The sequence below is a fragment of the Amborella trichopoda genome, chromosome 3 (assembly GCF_054954075.1).
Source record: "Amborella trichopoda isolate Santa Cruz 75 chromosome 3, AtrichopodaSantaCruz75HAP2 v2.0, whole genome shotgun sequence".
NCBI lineage: Eukaryota > Viridiplantae > Streptophyta > Magnoliopsida > Amborellales > Amborellaceae > Amborella > Amborella trichopoda.
The window spans coordinates 61,590,334-61,616,122 of NC_142338.1; the positions used below are offsets into that span (position 1 = coordinate 61,590,334).

At 34.0% G+C, this 25,789-nt stretch overlaps 2 protein-coding genes across 5 annotated transcripts; both read left to right on the forward strand.

Moving 5' to 3' along the window:
• The first annotated feature begins 2,288 nt into the window (after positions 1-2,288).
• On the forward strand, positions 2,289-12,084 carry LOC18421607 (Sucrose-6F-phosphate phosphohydrolase family protein). Of its 4 annotated transcripts, none has more exons than XM_011628811.3 (10): positions 2,289-2,495; positions 2,599-2,649; positions 5,842-5,923; positions 6,078-6,377; positions 6,571-6,672; positions 6,953-7,147; positions 7,305-7,595; positions 7,809-7,995; positions 9,964-10,010; positions 10,666-12,084. In XM_011628811.3, the coding sequence occupies exons 3-10, from the start codon at positions 5,843-5,845 to the stop codon at positions 10,756-10,758; spliced, it is 1,296 nt and encodes a 431-aa protein (XP_011627113.1). In that variant the 5' UTR covers positions 2,289-2,495; positions 2,599-2,649; position 5,842; the 3' UTR covers positions 10,759-12,084. The 4 variants fall into 4 exon arrangements, with proteins under 4 accessions (XP_011627113.1, XP_088718209.1, XP_011627172.1 ...); XM_088862083.1 differs by having other exon boundaries at positions 2,609-2,649; XM_011628870.3 differs by having other exon boundaries at positions 2,289-2,449.
• A 6,011-nt stretch (positions 12,085-18,095) lies between these two features.
• LOC110006386 (uncharacterized) lies at positions 18,096-22,260 on the forward strand. The gene is made up of 2 exons (XM_020661664.2): positions 18,096-18,338; positions 21,323-22,260. Exons 1-2 carry the CDS (start codon positions 18,212-18,214, stop codon positions 21,580-21,582), a joined length of 387 nt encoding a protein of 128 aa, XP_020517323.1. The 5' UTR covers positions 18,096-18,211; the 3' UTR covers positions 21,583-22,260.
• Positions 22,261-25,789: the final 3,529 nt, after the last annotated feature.

Sequence of the window (25,789 nt, forward strand, 5' to 3'; positions counted from 1 at the left end):
CAACATAATGTCCCACCCTCTATTCCCACTATTAACTTATCAAAAAAAAAGGTCAATATTACAGCAGGTACACTTGTCAAAAAGAGGATACGATGCTACAATTTGACGCATTAGACTGCTGAATTTCATTTCTGATCATTAACTCACAATTTGCTTCAATTGCTTTATGATAGGATTTTAAGATTATGATTTGTATCTTCTCGATTTTCAGTTAAAAAATAATAATTAGAGGCCTTCTCCCCTTCCGACGTACCAAAAAAAAAAATTCCTTTTAAGTTTCAAAAAAATTATCAAATTATGAAAATCTTAAAAGGTGGTCTTCACCATGCATGCCATTGAGTAGATAAGAAAGCCAAGAGCTCTCCTCCCATGTTCGAGATCAAGAAAAAAAGGTCAAAATTTGTTCGTCCTTTTCTTTTGAGATTTAACGGTTAGATATAATGACTATAATGCCCAACTCTTTAACTAAAAGTCTCTTCTTAAAAATGAGCATAACGCAAAAGCATATTCTCTATAATTTATCAAGCGAGGGAATATTCTCAAACCCATGGTGGTGAATAACACCATACTCATTACATTCAAAGGAAAAAGAGAAAAAGTTTGTACGAGGCACCAAACATTGTAGTAATGAATAAAATGTATAATAAAATTCCACTTGAGAAACTGAAGGTTGTTTCAAGGAAAATTTTCGAATAGAACTCTAATTCATCGTATTATGTTATCGTAGATTTTTTTTTGGTTTTTCTTTCAAACTGCATAAGAAAATTTCTAAATATTTCACCATAACCCCTCATATCTTATCTTCTTCTAGTATTGACTTTTGATTATAAAAACTAGCCTCAACAAATATTTTTATATCATTTCAACCCAAATTTTTTTTAATGAGTGGAAAGAGAAAAAAATAGTTAAAAAAGTTTTTGAAATAAAATGATATAAAAAGATTTGTTGGGGCTAATTTTTATGGTCAATAGTCAATAAAAGAGAGAGATAAGAGATGATGGGGTATAGTGAAATCCTCAGAGATTTCTTTATGCTGCTTAAAAAAAAACGAGAAGAGGGTCTACTATGAAATAATATGAAGAATTATAATTCTATACAAAATTTTTCTTTGTTTCAATGCTAAAAAATCCTCTAATTGAGCATTTTCCCTTGAAGGATATGAAAATAAAAGATTTTATATCTTAAAATAATACATCTTGTAACACATTATATGAGCCATCCATTTTTAACATATTATACGGGCCATCAAAATCATTTTTAAAATATTTTTTTGGAAAAATCTTAGATGCTTGCTTTTTATTTTTTTTGGAGGGATCTCCACTCTATATTCATTGTAAAAATCGATGCGTGTTGCAAGGGGGGACACAAATGTAGTTGTGTCCCCTGACACATATAACACTTTTCTTTTCAAATATATAAGTTACAATCTAATAGTAAGATATTTCAAGTCTTAAAAATGATGCATTTTGTAAAACATTATCTGGACAATCTATTTTTAAGATTTTCATACGCTTATAAACCTTATAAATCTGTTTGATTTTAACCATTTTCGGAATTTAAAATTTTATAATTGAAGGATAAAATAGATTCTCTCACCATCCTAAGAATCTTTTGACGCTAAAATTGTATCTTAAGACAAAGTTTAGAGGTGTACCTTAATTTAATTGTTTTTATAAGGTTGACACCTTAAAATATAGAATTAAGATGCACCTTTAAAATTCCTTAAAAAATGTTCATTTGATATTGGAAAAACATATAATATATCGTCTCGACATCGAGATGTAAAAAAAAAGGAGATTTAAAGTCCTAAAAATAATACATCTTGCAACACATTATCAGGATCGTCTATTTTCAATATTTTTATGTATTTTTAGATCTACTTGATTTGGACTATTTTTAGAGTTCAAAATTCTATAATTAAAGATAAAAAAGATTCTCTCACCATCCTAAAAATTTTTTACACTAAAATTGAATCTCAGGATAAGGTTTAGAAGTACACCTTCATTTGATTTTTTAGGTTGCAACCTTATACAAAACACAACCCTTTACCCATAAAATAAACCACAAAAAAAATGCAATAAGAAAAAGAAAAAAAAAAAACCATTAATAAATACAAGGTTAAAGTGGATAATACAATAAAGATTGTTACTAATTTGTACACTTCAGATGAGGTGGGGAATCGTTGCACCCTTTGGGCAAAAAAGTAGGGGTACTTTAGCCATTTTACAACATAATATCGCAGGCACTTGCAACTGCTCTTAAATAGTGCGGGCCTCTTTTATCTCTTTGCTAAAATGCTTCGCAACGAAGCGCGAGAGCAATGGAGGGAAAATGCTCTCTCACGTTTGTAACAGAAAACCCTAATCTATAGCTCCAACTTGGCCACAGAAAACCGTCATTTGAAGCTCAAAGTTTCGTTTCTCAAAACCCCAAAACCAGGCGTATACACGTTAGTTTCAAGCTCTAGGATTCCCAGATATCCAGCGGAATATTTGGTCAAATAGCTCTCTGCTACTTCCTCACTAATCTTCATCTGATTTTTCCTTTTCTTTTTCGACTATATGATTTTTTTTTTTTATGAACTGTTGCATTTTGTAGGAATTTGTAGATGATCGAGATCTTTCTTTGCACCTAAATAGTTTCAATCTGGTAAGATTCCATTATCGCAATTCATCGATTCTCTGTATGATGCTATCAGAGTCATGGATTTTTTTTTTTTGATGGAGAGAATAACTATTTTGTAGACCGAAATTTTTGTATTCACTTAGTTGCATGGGATATGTATCATGAGATTTATCTGCTTGATCAATGATGGATGGCATGAATCTTATTGAGTTTCTTCGAGCTAATTAAATCATACCGTCGATCAGTAATTTTCTCATGAATAGTAATCCTTTTATTGAATTTATCTGTAAATTCGCTGTGATTTCATATGGATATGGAATTGTACCCCCTGCATGTATATATATTGTTCTTAATTTTTTTTATCAATTTCCTCCTTAAATTTTACAATTCTAGTGCCTTAATTAAGCAATGGCTCACTGTAACATTGTACCAATTTGTCATGGAAATTTTAGGGCTTTATATTTGCTCATATAATGCATGAAATTATGATGATTGGATATAATTAGGCTTGGTTGGTTTTTGCAGAGTTTCAAATTGTGTTTTCCTGTTGAGCCTAAGGACTTTCTTCCTACTGAACTGCAGATTTTAATAAAACTAATTATGCTTATCTGCTGAGATGTTTTCAGCACGTGTATTACAAATTGTACTTAGTTTATCTGATAAGATAAAAATTTGCATTTCATCTATGAACAACAATGTATAATAATCCATGTTATTGTTACTTATTTCCATTTTGTAGTTTTTCCAGATGGATAGTATTATTGCCTCATTATGGTATACTAGCTGATGGAACATGTGTTAACAATGCTCTTGCTTAGAGATTATAGAAAAATAATTTTAGAAAATTTTAATTTGATTAATAGTTAATTTGTCACCTTTCTTATTTTCTGTCATTAATACATAACCCTTTTTATTTTTTCTCGAGTTTCTTTTCTTGGATGTGCTAAGGAGTCTAATGGGAATTCTCAATTTTGTTAATAATGATCAGCATACAAAATTCCTTTCTAAATATTTCAGTAACAACTTTTTCCCGCTCTTATTTATTCTCCATAACCTGTTATTCTTTCAAACCCGGGATTGAGATATAAAATAAATAGATTTTGAAGGAGAGACAGAGATAATTCTTTTTGACTTTCATTGAAGCTAAACAACAAATCACAGGGATTTTTTTGTGTGAAAATTGACTATATTGTACAAGATCTACAAGATGTATATGTGGCGGGCACCATACAAAAATGTGACTGCTATATGGGCTTTATACCCAACAAATCAAATAGATTTGTAAGTAAAGAGATTTTAGGGATGGGAGTTTAGAGAGGGAGATATTTTAGGAAATTTGGAGGGAAGAATAGGAGTGGCGAGAAAGTCGATAGTCACACTCCTATTTATTCTTCCTTGTATATGTAGATTTAGGTGGTTATCAGAAAGGTTTTATGCTGCTTTGTAATTCGATTGGTTGTATATGCTGGGGAGTCTTCTTTCTTCTCATGTAATTTTTTTACTTTTTTGAGTTTTTTTAATGATATTTATGCATATGGATATTCTTTATACATTGAGGGAGTACATAATGTCTTCTTCTTTTGTTTAAACAAATTTTTATATTCTATGGGTCATGTGCTTCGATTAATTTTCTTGTGCCAAATTTGCATTGAAACCTTGTATAGTGTAAAACTGTATTTATTTGCTGGAATTGTTTGTTTAATATGAATGGAGGAACAAGATTCATGTAGCCGACCGCAAATAAGCGGGATAAGGCTTGGATGATGAAGATGATGATGAATTATTTGTTTAATATATATGTTTAGACCAATGGTTTAAAAAACGGATCGGTGACCAGGTCGGGCTTCCAAAAAACCGATCCGGATCGGCGAATCGGCGATTCGGATCGGGAATCGGGTGAATCGGTCATAATAAAGCTTAAAAAAAATTCAAAAAAATTATTAAAATTCATTATAAATATTATTTTTTAGGAATTCAATAAAAAATGAGGGTACTCCATTAAGAATTTTCATGTTTTTGAATGAATATGCGAATATTGATATGTTCTTTCCCTGCATGAACCGCCATTCAGCATTTAATTTACAGTATTTCGTGCTCATCCCTACACTGTTGCTGTTGGGACTCGATATGTGAATAATATGGCTGGGATAGGGTGGCCTCAGAATCATCATCTCTCTCGTTTTCTCTTTGAATAATATGGATTAAAAAAAAAAAAACAAATTTTCAAAAAAATCGATCATGGATTAAAAAAAAAAATCACAAATTTTCAAAAAATTCTATCATGGATTACAAAAAAAAATTCGATCATCGATTAAACAAAAAAAATCAAAAATTTTCAAAAAATTCAATCATGGATTACATAAAATTCGATAATGGATTACATAAAATTCGATCATGGATTACAAAAAAAAAAAAACAAAAAAAACAAACAAAAAAAAACAAAAAATTCAATCGTGGATTACAAAAAAAGAAAAAAATAGTTCGATCATGGATTACAAAAAATTCAATCATGAATTACAAAAAACTCTATCATGGGTTACAAAAAAAGCAAAAAACAAAAAATTCAATCATGGATTACAAAAAAAAAAACAAACATTTTGATCATGGATTACAAAAAAAAAACAAACATTTCGATCATGTATTACAAAACATTCGATCATGGATTACAAAAAATTCTATCATGGGTTACAAAAAAAAAAAAAAAAACAAAAGAATCGATCATGGATTACAAGAAAAGAAAACAAACATTTCGATCATGGATTACAAAAAATTCTATTATGGGTTACAAAAAACCAAAAAATTCGATCATGGATTACAAAAAAACAAAAACAATTCGATCATGGATTACAAAAAATTCGATCAAGTATTACAAAAAAATCTATCATGGATTACAAAAAAAATAAAAAAATAAAAAAATAAAAAAAATAAAAATAAAAAAAAATAAAAAAATAAAAAAATTCCGTACGAAATCCCCGATTCACTGTTCGGACTCGCCGATTCCGTACAGTGAATCGGCGATTCACTGTACAGAATCGTCCAGCTCTCTCTAGAACCGGATGATTTCCGATTTTTTGGGCGATCCGGTCCCTTTTCACTATTTTCGAGTCGAACCGGGCGAGTCCGGTTCGACTCGGCGTTTTTTAAAACGCTGGTTTAGACAATTGATAGAGAGAAATGAGGTTCATATGTGGATGGCATTTTCCTCTGGAGTTTCAGGATGGTCACTGGTTGTGCAAATATGGACAGGCTCAATGGTCCGGCTCGTCTCATGATAGTTTCAGATCTCGACCATACCATGGTAAAGTTTCATTGGAATTTACTTTCATTTATTCTTTTTCGATTGATGCGAACTTAAGCTTCATCTGTAAAAATCTACAGTTTCTTTTTTATTTGTCAATGTTTTCCATCAGCTGACAAAAATGATTTATTGCTGGTTATATCAATTCTTGCAGGTGGACCATCATGATCCTGAAAACTTATCAATTCTCCAATTTAATGCCTTATGGGAAGCCAATTTCCGACTTGATTCCTTGTTAGTTTTCTCTACTGGACGATCGCCAACCCTTTACAAACAGTTGAGGAGGGAGAAACCCATGCTGACTCCTGACATAACTATAATGTCGGTGGGGACAGAGATAACATATGGGGAATCAATGGTCCCTGATGATGGTTGGGAAGAGTTTTTGAATCAAAAGTGGGATAGGAACATTGTTATTGAGGAGACTGCTAAGTTTCCCCAACTTCAGTTTCAGGTTTGCTCATTATGTCTAAATTATTGTGATCTGAGAAAGTATACTTCCTAGTATTAACTCTTAGAATTTGCTTACTTTTTTATAGTCTTTGTCATTTGGACTTTAAGGTCTAATTGTTGCTTGAATTGTTGAAAAACTGATTTTATTTGAAGTTAACTAATTGTCGCTTGGATTGTTGAAAAACTGAATGCAGTCAGGAACAGAGCAGCGGCCTCACAAGGTTAGCTTTTATGTAGAGAAGGAACATGTCCAGGAAATCATGAAAAGTCTCTCTGAGCGTCTGGAGAAGCGCGGCGTAAGATTCCATCCTTCAAATTAGAGTCGATTAATGAGTCGTTATTAAAATCAGACTGGACTTGGTGGGTCTAAGTTCTAACTGAGCTGGAACCCCCACATCCTGTTTGATAGTATTGGATTCTTATCTTCACAAGTTCTATAGAATAACTTAACTTCTTCAAGGAATTGTCTTTTCTTGATTCAATCTGAATTAAATTCTCTCTGATGGTTATTTATTCATCATAGATGACATTATTAATGTGAGTCGAACATTTGAACTCCACTCCTTCATTTGGCAGTTGGACATCAAGATAATATACAGTGGTGGGATGGATCTGGATGTATTGCCACAAGAAGCGGGGAAGGGACAGGCTTTGGCATATTTGCTCAAAAAGTTCAAGTCTGAGGCAAGGCCTCCAGTAAATACTCTTGTCTGTGGAGATTCTGGCAACGATGCAGAGCTTTTTAGTGTTCCTGATGTTTATGGTGTAATGGTTAGTATCATAGAGTTCACAAACTTTTTACCATCATCCACTTATCTGTTCTCTCATATTGATGAAAATAAGAAAATAAACTGTGTTTTCTTTTTTCAGAAACAATTTGTTCACTTCTGCTAAGTGAACAGGGCTTTGTATTTTTCTTGGATGGCAGGTCAGCAATGCTCAAGAGGAGCTTTTGCACTGGTATTCACAAAATGCCAAACACAATCCTAAAGTAATTCATGCAACCGAAAAGTGTGCAGCAGGAATAATACAAGCTATAGGTCATTTTGGATTGGGCCCTGGTGCATCTCCCAGGGATGTTACAGACTATTCTCAATCAAAGTCAGGAACCTTGACTCCTGCGCATGAGATAGTGAAGTTCTATACTTTGTATGAGAAATGGCGTCGAGGAGAAGTTGGGAATGCAGAGAGTCATCTCCAGGATTTGAAAAGAACGTGTGTATGTTTTCTAGCTCTCTGCAGGATCCTCTTTGACATATAACAATTTCCTGAAACAGGGACTTTTTTTAATATTTTCTGTTGTTTCTAAAGCATAAATTAGAATGCAGGCATTTGGTAACTCATTTAGCTGTTTTCATTGTCTATGCTTTGTTAAATTACTGTATAAATCATAATGTAGGCCTCTAACTACTTCTGAAGATATGTGTGACAGCAACCAAATGGAGTAGCGGTCCACCCATGGGGATTTGAGCAACCACTTCATGAATGCATAAATGCATTGGGTTCATGTTATGGGGATAAACAAGGGAAGAAATTCTGTGTATGGGTTGACAAAGTGTCGTCTTCCCAAATTGGCTCAGATATATGGCTCGTGAAGTTTGATAAATGGGAAATGGTTGGTGAGTGCTTCTTGTTCTGTTATTTCTTTTATCAAAATCGTGTTGGTGCTCATAAATAATTGAATGCATTGCTTAAAGATGTCAATTATTATTTCTCTCTCCAATTGTAATCATGACAATGAGAACTCCCATATACTATTGTGCTTTCATGCGCATGCTGCTATAAATGTTTCTTGTATCTATTTCCACCCATGTGATTCTAAAATTTTTCCAACATTGTGATGCATGAATCTCAAACATGTGGATAGTCCTGGGAAAAACATCTGCGAATTATTAAAAGAGCATTGGTATTGAGTTTTCTATCATGAAAAAAGAGCATTTGTGTTGACAGCAGGAACGCTATCTGGGTACAAGCTTCATGCAACTCGATTTCAGTGATTCTTTTAATAATGTGTCGTCTGCTACATGGATTTTTGGAGATGCACTAGCTGAAGTAGTGAAGTGTTTGGGCTTAGCTGAAATTGTGGAGCTTATCCAATGAATTTTTTGTCTTCTTCGCTTGAGAACTTGTTATGCAATTTTAGCGTACAAAGACCAAGTTTCAACCTTCTTGTTGGGTGTTGACCTTGTGTTTGAATTAGTGTTAGGTACAGTGTTCACGAACCTAAAGAGCAGTGGTTCCTAATTCGATCTATTTGGCTGGTTGAGAAATAGTTCAAAAACTTTGTTCAGGAGCCATGACCTTTTCATCTTGATCCCTGCCTTAACACTTGGGTGTGGATTTCAACCCCTGGCCTACACATTGACATATAAAAACACACATGGAAAGAAAAAGGAAAATGAAATGCAGAAGAGACACAGTACTTACTGGTTGTTATTACTTATTAGGATTACTATACGCTGTCGCTACTACTATTATTATTTTATGATAATAATAACCAATAATGTCATTTGTTGTTATCAAAGAGTATTTCTACTATCCCTAACAAACTTTTTTTGTCAAGTTGTTGTTGTTGCTGGTCGTAAGCTTTTTACTTCTAATATAATTATTATAGTGGAAATGATAGCGTGTTCCACCTAGGGCACCAAACTTGGTGCTCTGTCCATCTCAAAAACCACTTTTGAGGTGTGGGGCAGCCAAAAGATTTTCAGACTTTCTCAAATTCAGTCTCTCTGAAGTTTGATACCTATAAAAGACCTTTAGATATCCTCAATCAATTGCCTTGCCCACTGAAATGGACAGTTCTGATCGGATTCTAGAGTTGCAATGTATTTTGGTAATTTTTGGAGCTCCAAATCCAATTTTTCTTTGAACCATTTTTGGGGTGTCAAAATAGTCTGGGAAATTTTTAAATCCCTCCTACACCTCATAAGTGATTTTTGAGGTGGGCAGAGCACCAAGCTTAGTGCCCTAGTGAAACATGCTGTCATTATTACAGTTATTATTTGCAACTTTGATCACTATCATTAGAATTTTTATAAGTACTATTGTTTGCATCCATTGCTCCTCCCACCACCACACTAAGACCCACGTGACCTCAGATGCATGTCCGAGGCGTCTGTTCTGTTATAACTTGTTGGATTATAGTTTTGATTCATTTGATATATATGCTTAAGAGGCATTTTGCTTAGGACGAATCTAGATCATCCATTAAGTCAATATTTGAGCTTTTTTCTTTTCTTTTCTGTTTTTCTAAAATTGACTACTATCAGAAGAAATCAGCACCGTCCTTTAGGGCATAATTGAGTGGTATGACCCAGAATTCTTAATCTAGCAACAAATTTGTAGTTATGAAGTCCCTACAACAAGCAGTACTTAGTGCTCATCATTTTGTTTGATGGGCAATTTTGTCAAGCTTATCCAAATTCAAGTTCATTGCAATCATTTTCTGTTGTATTGTTATGATTGCTATATTTACTCATCCTACTACTATTGTCATTCTTGGTTTTTTTGGTGATGCTAACTTCTGAATTGACTTCTATTGGTTGAATTAAAATGCGAATTAACTTCCCTTGATGTTGTTGCAGATGAAGAGCGCCGTTGCTGTCTTACTACGGTGTTACTCCAGTTACAGGTAAGCATGTTGGAATCATCACCAGTTCTAGTCTATATCATATTCTAACTAGTAATATACAATTTTTAAGGATTTGGTCATGGGCTTCTAGCATAGAGGTGCTGATGGCTCCGATGTCCCATGTTCGAATTCTGCCACTGACCTACCCCCCTCCCTCCCACCCCCCCAAAAATAGCAGTAGATAATAACGCAACCCTGCACTCGGCTCGTTTTTTGGGATTCTTTTAATGAAATGTTTAGTTTTTTAAGTTCTCTAAATGGGTTGATTTCGTAGTAGAGCAAGGGATGCTTCTACCTAATCTGGACTCAATTAAGTCATATACTCATTTCTACTACAGCATACTAAACTCGTCCCTCCTTTAGTGAATTGATTGGTTCACTGAAACTACCCATGTTATAAAATCAAGTCAACTGATTTAAAGGGCAATTTGTTTGGTGAGAGATGGTAGCCTGTTGTTCTGGCAAGATGTTAGAGGGTAGATGATGCTGTGTGTTGAGTGAATTCATTTTTCCCTTTTTAACCCAATTCAACCTTATTTTTGCAAGGGAATTCAACATTTAATTTGACATTTTAACTTATTTTTGTTTGCCCTTGGATTTGTGCCAAGGGGGGTGTCTACAATTTTTTAATGACGTTTTAACCATGATTTGGCAGCCGGAGAGTTTTGATGGATTCATATGGGTACATTTGCATCAGACATGGTTAGATGGATTCAGAAATGGACAACATACGGGATGGTTTTTCTGAGTACGGAAGGATTTGACAACCAATTTTTCCCCTTGGTTAAAGAAATAATTCTTGTTATGTTCCCAGGTATAATAATCTGGGAGTATCTTCACTCCTTTTCGCCTTTTCTTATCATATACTATGCCATTTTGCTAATTTTATGCTTAATTAAAGCCACCTATGTATTTGTCTCGAGGGACTCTTTTCTTTTTAAATTTTGAAGGTGTTTAATTATTGAAAAAAGTTTATATAATGTTGACACTTAGAAATTGTAGAATTAAGGTGCACATCAAATATCCATCAGAAAAGGTTATTTTAATGCTGGAAAACCATCTAATTGATCATCACGACATCAAGATGTATGGATATGGAAACCGTCTATTTTCAAGATTTTCATGGGTTTACAAATCTTCTTGATTTAAACCATTTTTATAGTTCCAAATTTTATAATTAGAGACAAAATAGATTATCGAGCTATCCTAAAAATCTCGATAGGAAAATTGCATCTTATGATAAAGTTTGGAATTGTGCTTTAATTGTTTAAAGGGAAAATGTATAATGAGATCATTTATCTTTGGTACAAGGTAGTTGCAATTAATCTTGACCATTAGATGTGAAATTAGATGGTTGCATTTATTCTATTGACTAAGCTCAAACTTCAATAATTAGATGGTTGCATTTATAATGAATATTTATTAAATGTACTCAATATTTTTTACAATAATTACTTTTGTTTTGTAGTACAATTTTTTTTGAACATCATCATTAGGAGGGGTATGATAGATATTTCTATAAAAATTCAGTGGCATTTAATGCTCTACGGGGCTGATGTCACGCTTCATATGGATGATGTTATTTTCCACTGTAATTAATAAAATGTTTTTTTGTCTATCATGAATTTCTATTTTACCTTGGAATAATTACTTAAAATACACTTAGATAAAATGTTAGTACATTATAGGGTAAGAATATTAAATATCTAAAAATGTTGAACACGCAAATACTCAACTGAATGAGTTCCCTAACGTAACCCTTTAAAATACGGTAACTCTGTACTACAAGACCATACCAAGGGTTATCACAATCTCTCCTAATTGTTCATGCAGTTAAAGAGTGTTTCCTTTCTTTACCCAAAGTTTGGAAGAATATTTTTTGAACTTGTGGGTAGCTAAATGTACGCCCTTTCTTGCAAAGTTCGAAAAGCTTTTATCCCATTACCATTAGCAAACCAATTTCACATCACATGTGACAACCAGGGGTTATCTCACCGTCTCATGCAGGTTACTTTACCCTCCTTGGACTAAGGGGAACATTCTTATAACATTCAACGTTCAAAAAAAAGAAAAAGGAAACATGCTTATGCACTTCCTCATTTTTACTCCCTTGTACTGTTAATGATTCCCCTTCTTTAAGTCTTATACAGATCATTTTACCCTTCTTGGACTTGGGGAAACATTCAAAAAATAGAAGAAAAGGGAAACATGCTTATGCACTCTCTCATTTTTACTCCCTTTTAATGTTAATGATTTTCCTTCTTTATGGATGAAGTTTCTATACAGCCTAGGGTTTATGAAAACAAAATAAAGCCTTGCTTCAAAAACAAAATAAGGCCGTACTTCAAATCTTTATGCATAAAGCACTTTTTGGATAAAGCACTTTGGGTCGGAAATTTTTAGAATGGCTCTAAAATCAATTTCCATCATCAAGAATAAAATTTGAACCTTCTATAGGATTAGCACTTATTTTTAAGGGGAAATGAAATGGTGTAGATTTGTTGCAATATGCATTATTTTTATAACTTGTTTTTTTTTTTAACCATGGTGTTCAAGCTGAGATGGTCAATTTAAATATTTTTCACTTTGAATTGCAGTTTTTAACGAGTTAAGAGGTGTGGCTTTACTTATTTTGATAGGGCTGCAGCCCTGTCAAATCATTTTCCTTCATTTATGTCACGATGCATGACCTCTTTGTGCACTTTTTTGTTTTCTTTGTCATCATTTCGATGGCTAGAGCACAACATTATATCCTTTGTAATTTATGTAGAGAACGTTCGAGGAGGCGAAAAACAAGCAAATCTTACAGGCAAAACAAATACAGTTACAAATGCAAATGAGGGCCACTCAAAAGTCGCAATGAGAAAAGACCAAAATAGCCCTCAAAGGCTGGTCCCACATTCTAGCCCTAGGTCATCTGAGATATACAAGAGACAAAAGACCAAAACGATCCTAAAAGGTCGATCCCATCCCCACCGTCCAGATCTGATTCTCTGTTCATCACATCCTTTGAGTAGCTTGGCTGACATATCTGTCAAGAAAAGACCATAAAAGTCCTGAAAGTGCCTTGCACATTACACCATAAGTCCGCTCAAGGGCTCCTTTCTGTCATTTTATCGCTGTTTCTAAGCAGCCTCTCCACATTTTTGCGGCAACCCAAATCCGATTAGAGGATCCCCAAAAAAAACCACTCTACATTTTTGCAGCAACCCAAATCCCATCATAAAAAGAAACCTTGAACCCAAATAAAAAAAAAAACGCCTGCCTAGTAGCGGGAAATATTGATAAAAGAAGAGGAAAATTTATTGTTTTCTTGGCTTGAGCTCACCATCTATACCATAAAGAAGAAAGCAAGTCTCTCAAAGACTGAAAGAAGCTGGTTTACTTGCATGGATGGGATTACTGGAAACCCTAAAGAGAGAGAACCCTAATCAACTCTTGGGTTGCCATTATTTTTATTGCAAGCCACCATGAAGCTTCACTTTTGTCATTGGAGAAGTAGAAAGCAGAGGTTTGAAAAGCCCTAGCCCACCTATGCTCCGATGCAAAATTGAACCCCATAATTATGTGTGTTGAGAAAATACCGGTGGATGGTAGGTGTGAATTAGATTGTGGAGAGTGGTGATAGGGGCGGGGCATTAGATGGTGAAGTGGTGGTGAAATATAGGGTGGAGAAGGAGGTGTAGGAGCTTGAAGCAAGCACAGGAGAAAGAAAGGAAGATGAGGGCATAAACAATGCGAAGTGCCATGGTGAATGAGATGACAGAGAGTTGGCACAGTATGCGGGGATTAGACGCAGGAAAGGAAAGGAAAGGAAGATGGGGGATTATAACCAATGTAGAGAGACAGAGAGAGAGCGTGTGTGTGTGTGTGTGTGGAGATCGAAAGGAGGCGTGCATGCGGATAAGATGAAAAAGCTCCTGGTTTCTCTCTTGGGCCAGCCACGTGCCCCGCCTCCTCGACACGTGCGGATTGTTAAGCCTCCATAGAGTGATGCCACGTGTTATATTATGCCATGTGTGACAGACTCGTTGGATCTGCGGTCGTTGACCGCTTGTGTATATAAAATTAAACGTACACAACGTGTGAAGCGGATTTTGAGGACAGCTTGTGATTCACGGTCCCAAGAAAAGAGGATTTTGGATGGGTGGCGATGGGGAGGAGTTTGTTATCAATATCATATCAGATAGGGCGGGCCTGGCGTTTGTTCCTATCACCTATTAGACTGGATTCTAAAACGATTATGCATAATACCTTAAAAACTGTAAAACATGTTAAAGAAATATTGCCCGGTAGAATCGGCCCACCTAAACCATTGGGAACAATATTTTTACTTAATTTTAATTTTATTTTTATTTTAGACTAGACTAATCAAGTCTAATCAAACCAACAAACAGCTAGTTCGATCCATTCTCGATAGCTGTTAGTATTTGTTTTATTTTTCCCATCTTTCCTACCATCGAAAAATAAAACTTTTGAACAGCTCTTAAGACCAAAATCAACCGTGTTTGGTTGGTTCAAAGATACAATTTTGGAACTGCTTTACCCACTTGAGTTGTAGGTTGTACAAGGTGGTTCGATATTTATACTTTTTCATACCGCCCAAGAAAAGCCCAAGTCCCAAAACGTTACTTTAGAAATACCCTTTTCACAACAGAATAGTGGTTAATAGGTTGCACCTTCGAACCAGTGTTTTATATCATGGCAAAACAGGAGTAAAAAAACTCGAACATTTGAGGCCTCGTCCCAAAAGTATACCAATCCTTAGTATTGCGTCTTATTTTTGTTTCATACATACATTTCCCTAGAAGTAAAGGAGAAATCAAAGTTCGTGATGAGAAACATTAAGCACCCAATGAAACCAACCAACCAGCCAACCAAATAGAAGCACCATGATAAGATCCAAGGGGAAGATTCACCAGAGGATGATGGAAAATAAATATGGAAGTTAACTGTTGTTTTAAGGCTAAAAGAAGCAGAGTCTAAGAGTTTTTGGTTAACTTCAAAAAAAAAGAAAAATGAAGAAGTAGAAGAAGAAGAGCATTGTATTGCAACCCATCTGCAATGCCTGGTTCTTAGACATCATTTTTCTTCTTCCCACCTGAGAATGAGTGAATTAGTCCCATGAGGAGAGGGGTAGGCCTATATGCTAACCAACTTTTTGTGTTCTATCCTCCTCCAGGCTTTGGAAACACATAAAATATGTGTTCCCTCAGATCATACATTATTAACCTGTCAAATAAATTGAAGAAAAAAAAAAAATTCCCCTGTCAAAAGGAGGGGAAGAGTTTGTGGATGGCAAGCTTTGTTTCCTGCAAGGGATTTCAAGAAGTTAGGTTTGAAATCCAAAATCAAGCACATGTTCCCTGCTGATCCTCTTTCTTCCTTTAAAAACCACAAGGTTATGTGTACTTGGTTACGCCATATGTTACCTATTGTCATTTGGATTGGATTGTGACTGTGTAGGTGAAAGGTCTGGTCTAATTTAACGGGTCCAAACTAAAATTTAACAAACATAAATTTAAGACACATTGGCATTGGATCAAACTAACTTTCTGATTTAGACGCGATTTTGGAAAAAGAACCGCTTTGGACTCCAATGTTATGTTTTTGGGAAGGGTCTAAAAAGCCCATAACTTTCCAATCAATGACAATATGGGGGTCAGTGCGTAACAATTTTTTTGTCAATTACATGGTGAAAAACTCAATTTTGGGCATTTCCTCTTCTTTGAATAACACTAGTGGACTGCAAAATAAAAGTATCAATTTTCGGATAACTTGATTGGGTGTTGGAAATTTCATATATCATGGCATAGAACCAAATAGAGAATTTGATGGGTTTTGAAATTTTGATACAATTTAAATTAATCCCATTGAATTTTGTTATATTGGAAATTTCGTATATCATGGCATAGAACCAAATAGAGAATTTGATGGGTTTTGAAATTTTGATACAATTTAAATTAATCACATTGAATTTTGTTATATTTTCATATTAGGGTGTTTTCCCGCAAGTGAAGCATTGTACTGGCACTTGAGGGTATAACCCTTGAAAGAACATAGCGGTAGAATAACATTCAAGCAGCGATAAGACTCAGATGATGATAATGATGACAGTGAACAATAATAATCGCAACTAAAAAAAAAGATAGGTCACAAAGCTCTGAAAAGGCTTAACCATAATTACAAAATACAACAGAACAATTTTCATTGTAGTTGAAGGTTGATTAAAAATTGAAAAATTGTTTCATGCGGGCTGGACCGCATGACTACATATGCAGTCCAAAAGGTGTAAAGCATCCATCTTAAAGATGGATGCAAGTAGGTTAACGGTCCAAATGTTTTCTTACTAAAATTATTATTTTTAGTTTTAAAAATTTATTTATTTTTTCATATTCATGATCAACATCTTAGATATTACATGTCCTTAAAAATTAAGCCCAAAAAATATATCTCAAAAATGGATTTATTAAGAGGCCCGCATTTCTATATATGTGGGCTCGGCCGCATAAAAACCGGGTCCTTAAAAATTTGGCCAATTAAAATTATAGACTGTGGCTCAAATTATGGACTGGCATGGCCCAGCCCCTCTTGGCCTCACAATCACACACTCAAGTTGAAAGTAGCTAGAAAACCCAACTCTCTCTGTCTCTCTCTCTGCATCCGTATTGAAATTTCGACGAACATGGGCAAAGCTGACTTCTCACTCCTGCTGAGAAAGGAGGATCTCATCCATAATGGGCTCAAGTTCCAAGGAATAAGGTCCGGCTAAGTACACCACTTGATGACATTAGCTAAATCTCCTTCAGTAATCACTCTCTGCTGACTAGGGATAAGTCTCGAAGCCCCCATCCTCAAGGATCAAAGCTCAGCCTCACAGTGGTGCATCCTGCCTTGGTATGACCAGAGGATCCCTAAACCATCCCCCATAGCCTGAGATATGCTGATCCCTTGGAACATTGCCATCAAAACTCAGTACAAAGAAATCTCCTCCAGGAAATATCATGCATATAAACTACAAAGAAGCTTGTCACTGTGTCATGTAGAATTAAAACTTTCACTTACTAAGTTACACTTTGCTTTGAGCTTGAAACGTAGCTGAACAAATTATAAAATAACATATTGTTTATAAGATCATTCACATTTGGTACAAACAGCTGGGGGTGATTCTAGCGAAGGTAGATAGCCTTTTTGCAAATTCTGGACTTCTTCCCGAAAGGAAAAAGTTCATATAAGGTATCTACCTTATACCATAGAAGTAAGGTGCACCCGAGAACTTATTGGAAAATGTTGTTCGATGCTGAAAAACCTTTCAATTAATCATCTGGACCTCGAGATGTAGAATGTGAAAAAAAAAAAAAAAACTTTTAAGTCTTAGGAATAGTGCATCTTGTAATGTATATATAAATCATTTATTTTCAAGATTTTCAATTATTTGTGGATCTGTTTGATCTACGCTTTGTTTGAAGCTTTAAACCTTATATTAAAATAGATTTGCAAACCACAACAAAGATTTCTGACACTAGTACACTTTTGATAGTATTCGAGGGTGTGTCTTAGTGTCACGATTCTTGAAAGCTTTCAGTATTTATATAAGGAAAAAGTTTTGATAAGGTCGCAAATCTAAAAAGCCTCACCTCAAAACACACAAAAAATTGCAGTTCTAGTGTTGGAAACCTTCAAATCGATCACTATACCTTGACCATTATAGTTGTGAAAAAAGATTATGATTTCAAGTGTGCACGTATCCGCAAGATTTATACCCTTTTTTAAACTACAAATTTTATAATTACCTGAGGAAAATGATTTTAGAGCCAGAGACTTCCCATGGCCAGAGACTTCCCAAAAATTGGCGTAAGTTTACGTCTACAAAAAGATACGGTCAATTTGACCATATTCTTTGTTTTTTTTTCTTTTTTTGAATGTTCAATTTGACCATTTTCTTGGGTGGTTGTTTTTTAAAGAAAAATATTTTCTTTTCCCCCGATTATTAATTTCGTCCATGTAAATTTTTGAGATGGGAAACGATTCTTAAAAACTCAAAAACTACCTGTAAAAATGGGTTTTCTATTAATAGAAATCCATTTGAATAATTTATTTCTTGTCTTCCTCAGGTCTCTCTTAAGAAGGTGAGGTTTGAGGAAGCATTTCCATAAATAATTCCAAAATTTAATTTAATTTCATTGTTTAATTTGAAGAAAATGGTGAGCACTGAGAGCATGGGTTTCATGGTGATCGTTGCGGTCTCGAGCGGTGTCATGCTCGTCGCCTTCGAAGCACAAAAACGTCTCACATTGAATATTTTGAAGAAGATGGAATTAGAATTTGGTAAGTTTTTTTTTTTTTTTTTTTTTTTTTTTTTTTTTTTTGGAGTTTTATAATTTTAAGTTGAAGTGGGAGGATTCAATTGAGTTGGGGAAGATTTTTCCCTTTTTCAGAGTAAAACAATCATTAGGAATCACGATTTTTAAAACAGATATTATGCAGAATTTAGAGAGTTTTGGTTTATTCAGTTTTGATCTAGAATTTGTGGTTTTTTTCCTTTTTCCCTCCTTTTCTGTGTTTGGGTCATAGGCAAGTTGATCGTTTCTTTTTCTATTTCTTTTGCCTTTTTTGTATCATAATATTTTGCATTGGACTCTTTTTCTTTTTGCCTTTTTAAATGAGTAGGTATCGGATATTGCTCAAAGTTTTTTTTCTTTGGTGCTTGTATTATTTTTTTGTTCGTTTTTAAAACAGGATTAAGGCCTTTTTTTTCCGTTATGGCTTTTCCAACATGCTGTACGTATTTGGTTATTTGGGTTCTCCTCTCTCTCTCTTTCGTTGTTGGTTAGGGTGGGCAACGGGTCACGTTGGGTCCCGACCAAGATGTGGACCCGAGTCAAAAAATTATATATATATTAAAGATATACATGTATTATTTAAATATTATTAATAAAAATATATAATTATATTAACTTAAGTATTATTAAAATATTATATATTAAATATTATTTAAACAATAACATTATTTGGATTGGCTCCACATGGACCTGGACCCTGACCCGAACAGTATTCGAGTACAATATTTAGACCCGAATCTAACCTGCTAGGTCCAATTTTTGCCCCTCTACGTAGATCCAGGTTGGGCCTACACTATTTGAAGGTAGGCTCTAATTTGATTGTTTAGGGTGCCCTAAACAATCAAATTATAGCCTACCTTCAAATAGTGTCGAGAAATGTGGTTTTAATATTGAAAATCTTTGTGATAGCCATAAAATATATTTTCATCTTTATTTATAAATTTTAAAGCTTCAAAAACAATATAGGTCGTCGTATCTATGAAAACTTGAAAATTTTGAAAATTGACGGTCTAAAAATACATTACAAAATACACTATTTTTAAAACTTGAAATCCATTTTTTTCTCATGTTCATACATCTTGATATTGAGATGATCGAGGATACATGGGCATCAAAACAACCTCTTTTCATGAAATTTTTGAGGTAGGCTCTGATTTGATTGTTTAGACCCTCGGCTCTGTATAAACTTTTCCCTTTTTTTAACGTTTATTTTTCCTGATTCATTTGCAAGAGTAAGTTTATCATTTTTATAAGTTTACTCTGTTGAGTATTGGAACTCACATGAACAGAAAAAGGCCCTTCACCTTTTACTTTGCCGTAGGGTGAGAAAACACTTTTTCGCACTTTAAAGTGCCTCTTTCGCTATTATAGAGAAGGGTCGAGGATCTGAAACCTGAATTTTAGATCCTATTCGGATTTGGGTATGAATTCAATATTTGAATCTAACTTGGTTCAGATCTGCATATAGGTTGATCTAATTTGAAATATGATCCTGGATCTGACCCAGCTATTTCAAATATTATATATATTATTTTTTGTTATATATTATTTTATAAATATAAAATATTTGTTTGGATCCGATCTGATCTGGATGCCATATTTACTTTTTAGATCTAGCAATTGATCAAAATATTATGGATCCGATCAGATGTAGATCCCATGTATAGAACCGAATCTAAATCTAGATAGATCCGAACCGGATCCGACCCATTCTCAGTCTTTATTATGGATGATTTTTTTGGTGAGAGAAAGAGATCATTTTTTTTTTCTTTTTTGAAACATCACGTAAATTTCATTGAGCTAATGAAGGAGTTACGGTTACAAGATAGAAAACCAAAAAATAAAACAAAAAGAGGGCTCTAGACCAAAGTCACATGTTTCGTAAGATAGTCAGCATCCGAATTGCAGCCTCGAAGAACATGGGTGAAGCTGACATCTCTCTCTCGCAGACTTGCATTTAACATATTTATTGTTTTTGGGAAATTTATCAAACATGTGTCTAAAACATGAACTATCTAATATATTTAATTATATTTATTTAATTACAAAAATTTGATTAAATACACGTGATCATGAGTTAGTGTATAATTGAAAGTGGGTAAAATGTAGTTTTCAGCTTATGGGACCAACTTTAATACGGCATTCATACTATTTTTAAAAGGCAAATTATATAATAAAATCAGTAGACAAAAAATCACAATCATCCCTAATTGTCAAATATGAAATAATGTGGCTGGGGGTACAAAACTGACCATGCTCAAAATCTGAGAAATTATTTTTGAACATTGTATTGGACAAACAACACATCTTATCCATCAAATCTGTCATATGGAGGTTTGAGGTGTTTGTCACTGTTCGACAAATAAGCATTTCATTGTATTCAATACCTTCTAAAATTTCCAATACTGCATAATTTGAATCTTAGGCTTCTATTTTGATTGGTTCAAGGAAAGACAAATCTTTTCATGAGCCTGGTCGACTTCTTTTTTAGGTAATTCAATTGTAAAAAGCAAATTTGAGATGTAAAATTGTTGATGTCAATACTAACTAGTAGACCCCAATTTAAAGAGAAACCATGACAACCTTTCCAATCACAAAGGCTAGGTTTTAATGTCCTACACCCAACAATATGGATCCATATTTAACTAGGATTTCTTATTTTTTTTGGGTAAGTAATTTAACTGGGATTTCTTTTCTCTTTTTGGATAAATAATTTAATTAGGATTTCCACATCGTCCCGCCCTCTATTCCCACCGTCAACATGTCAAAAAAATGCCCCAAAAAAAAAGATAAAAATGAGAAGTAATGAGGCAGGGGTGGACCATCAGTCCCCTTCTAAAGGGTAACAAAATTTAAAATCGGGAGAAAATAAATTACCCCTGATCAAAAAGATTGGAATGTCCCACATAGGCTAATTTATTTTGTTTATTTTTCTTATTCCTTTCTTTTACTGTTTGGTTCATGGAGCAGCAACTGAGAGAGAGAAGCAAAAGAAGATGGTGAGGTTTGCAAAGGATGTAGTTGAGCCATCACACGGTAACAAGGAATATAGGAAGTGTAGGTCGAAGAGAGAGAAGGCACAGGCAACCCGAAACTCGACAACTTTCGAGCATGAGGAGAGATCGGCAAAAGATGAATCATCGGATATTCCACTGAACCGACTAGCTCTTTACAAAGGGATGTGGCAATATCGAATGCATAAAAGACACGCCCCTTTGATGTTTTCATAGTAAACTGCAATTTCCATAAAAAAAATTTAGAAAAAATATTTTATTTATTTAATTTAATTAAACAAAAATCAACATTTTTAAGTTTCAATTGGCATTTTAGAATTATAAATATTTAGTGCTCCTTTTGTTTTGGACATCTCTCTCTGTTGAGCTTTCCCTTTTTGTTTTAAGGTACAAACCTACTGGGCCCAACTTCGAATTAAAACTTAGAATATCACATAAGAAAGTGGTTGAAGCATTGAGGACCATATCACTAAGTCCAAGGTTCCAATGTGGCCTGGCTCCACTCCAAAAAGAATCTGGTCTTCATAGAAGAAGGGGAAAATATGTGAAAACACATTGGTTTCTTTCTCTTTCATCCCATAATGGCATGATTGTTTTGTTAAAGAAAAGGGATTGGTCACTTGATTTTGTATTTTGCCTTGCACACACCATATTTGATGTTTCTTGCTTTTCATAGAGAATGGGTGATTGTTTTCTTTAGGTTTTTAGAGGTCATGCTAAACCTAAGGCTATTTAACTTCTTTACCTTAGACCTACCATTAAAAAATGAGAGAGAGAGAGAGAGAGAGAGAGAGAGAGATCATTTATACTTCTTTTTTTTTGTAAGTAATGGCTTTTTTTTTTGTAAGTAATGGATTGCACATTGATGCCATATATATGACATGCATTATAGAACCCCCTGTCAACTTCTTTCCTTGTAACCTAGACTCCTCTTTTTTCCAACTTTCACTTGATGAATTAGAGAGAGGGAGATGCTCATTTTTGTGGAGATGCTTTTTTTTTATCTTGTGGGAGAGGGAGCATGTGTTATAATCACTTCCTAGAGTAAAGCCCTGTGTTGGAGTATCTTTGGAACCTCAAATTTAGGATCATAACCTCTCCAACCTTCCCTCTAACCTGAAAACAAAATTATATGCACTCTAGATCTATTTTTTAAAAAAAAATGTTGAGGATTGAATAGAGTTTATAATTTTTGGACAGTTAGATGTAAGTGTTTAGGAACTGAAAATCATTTTTACTTTAAATATTACTCGTTTGGTAATATTGTAAAATTGATCCCAAAAATTTTGATCAAGAAGATCCTCATGAACAAGTGTTGTGGCTGAGGGAGTGGGTAGTGCTCCAATATGATCACACCACAGACACTCCTTTTCATTTACTTTTTCTAGATAATGGCTTGGTTTGTGGTACTATGTTTACACCAGCACCAATTGAAATGGTGCTTCATTTTTCTTGTCCTTATATTCAAGTTCGGTCATGACATCCCATCATGCTTCTCAAAGGGATGGACCTTTGTGAAGGGAGCAAACACAAGAAAAAGTCACATAAAACGCAACCCCATCAAGAAAGAAAAACTCTAAAAAATGAGTAAATACTTGCATTTGTACATGGAGCTGGACAATTGTTTACAGTGATTCCTCATGCCATGTCCCATTATGTGACAGTGATTTGAATGATGGAAATGCCAAGAAAGTCATGGAAAAGGAAATTGGAACTTTATTTAGAAGCTAGGCCTTTTTCTTTACTTATACCTTTTTTTGTTTTTTTATTGAATGAATCAAAATTTTGTTTACTGTGGTCACATGGAAAGCACCCCAATGGCCATGTCGCTGCTCTTTGAGAATCTCCCCAAGAGCTTTAAGTGGTGTCCCATCCCCAAGTCTCTTTGTTATGAAGCTTGTTATAACTGATAATTTATTTTTCAATAAAATTAATCTTATAATGAATTAATCATTGTTTGGCACAGCTCCTCATTTAATTATCTGAAATAAAACTTATAGCTCGTTTTGTATACACGGTTATTTTTTAGAGCTATTTTTATTTTATTCAATGTATTTTACTGAAGATCACATGTTTTAACTAGAAACAACTAAAAATAGCTGAAAATCACAAGAAAAGTTAAATAATCAAATAATATTATATGGGATGCAAGGTATGTATCAATGAGCTCTCAAAATAACATTACGTAAAGTTCATTAATTTCAAAGGATGGGGTTTCTATGAGCCGACCGACTCATAATTACATATGCGGGCCCTCTTTAAAATTCATTTTAGATGATTTTTTTACTATTTATTTGTAGATTCATCATGCCAAGATGATCATAAATATGAAAATAAAAATAAAATTTTATAATTAAAAATATATAGTTTTAGTATTTTTTATGAACCATCTATATCTTATTTATGAACAATACACTTTAGATTTGTGTGCTAGTAGGCTCTTGTGCCCGCCTACTCATGAAACAATTTTCCAATTACAAATAAAATAGTCTGCTCTTGATATGATTAACAGTCATCCAAACAAGCCCTTATTGTTGAGAGAGATATAGTGATGGTTATTTCCATAGGCCAATCGAAACAATTATAAAGCTTCTTATCTTTTTAAGCCGCCGTAAATAGAATTACTTCAATTTTGTCTGAAATTCTTGCTTCTTATCTTTTTAAGCCGCCGTAAATAGAATTACTTCAATTTTGTCTTAAATTATTTTTTCTTTTAAAATAAGATCAAGTAATATGTTGCATGCACTAACCAGTTTTTTAGTGTGTAATTTTAGAACCATTGTTTTAAAATGAACCTAATAGTTTTAAAATAAACCCGTTATTAGGTTCGGTGATAGTCAAAACTACCGTACCTACTTTTCATTAAAAGACAAAGAGTACTATGGTAAAAAGAGAATGAGTTTTTAGACAACACAAGTGATCTCTATAAAAGTGGATAAGAAAAACATAATACCCATATTTTTAGGGTTATCTCTTTGAGGTTTATGGGAATCGATCTCCAATATGGAGATGGGTCTCCAAGAGAGAGAGACATGGCTTTTGAGAAAGAGGCGGTATTTTCATGAGTTTTTGATTGGTTAACTTTAACTTCTAGGGAGAGAAAGTCTCTCGGTTACCCTCGAGGTTATCTTTCGGTATTATGGTGGGAAATAATGTATTGATCGACAGTGTTGCTCGGTCGGGAGAGCGAATTTAGAATAGAAAATCATTTGTGGTTTTTTACCGATGTTTAGAGATAGTTATTATCTCTTGTAACCAAAACTGTAATCTTCATTGAGATAGTGGATTTCTATTTGTCAAGGCGGTGGATGTAGGCCTACGGAGTAAACCACGTAAATTATGTGTTGTTGTGGTGTGATTTTAATGTTTGTTTTATTTCTTAGGCTCGATTTATAGTTATGTTCATCCACTTCGCATTTAACCGATAGTTATGTTTATCCACTTCGCATTTAACCAATATATACGCGATCTTGGGTGGAATCTAGATATTTAAGATATTCGTTTCCACAAGCTAGGATTCCCAAGAACCCTACACCCGCAAAAACAAATGAATGAGAGAGAGATGAACAAATAATGTTATCCTCAACGAACATATGCCACATTTTTATTATTTTCATACAATAACGAACGGCCCTATGCACAGATCATTCGAGAAAAGTAAAAGCCCATTTTAAGGGTCCACTGATCCAAATTAATATTATTTTGCAATAAACTCTCTCTGGAGAAATATCTAGATGATAGAGGTGGTTTGCTTACAGCGCTCGTTCCATTAAATTCGTTTAGGATCGTGGCTTTGTGATGTTCTGCGAAGCCCTACGTCAAGAGCTCTACCGGAAAAGGATTGAAAAAGGGTTTCCAAGGAGGTCATAAATTCTCCCAGCCATTACATATCAAATTGTATAGCTTGGGGTGTGATACAAATGTCGAAAATATTTTTTTGAACTTTGAGTTTTATCGATGATACATTTACAATCACTTGATTTGAAACACACTTACAACTACTTGATTTGAAATCTGACGGACAAGATTTGTTCTGGCCTTCTTGCATTACAATTAAATGGTATCCTTGTATACTTTTTCACAAAAAAATGCAATTGAAGTAAATTTATTAATGGAAAAGGTTTGTATAGAGCCAAGGCTCTAAACAATCAGATTAGAGCCCACCTCAAAATTTTCACTAGAAGATGTTGTTTTGATGCCCAAATATCCTCAAATTGGTCATCTCGACATCAAGATGGATGGACATGAGAAAAAAAACAGCTTACAAATTTTAAAAAAGTGCATCTTGTAACGCATTTTTAGACCGCCAATTCTCAAGATTTTCAAGTTCTCATATATCTGCTTGATCTACATTATTTTTCTAAGCTTTAATTTTTATAATTAAAGATGAAAATATATTTTAAGGCTATCACAAAGATTCCAG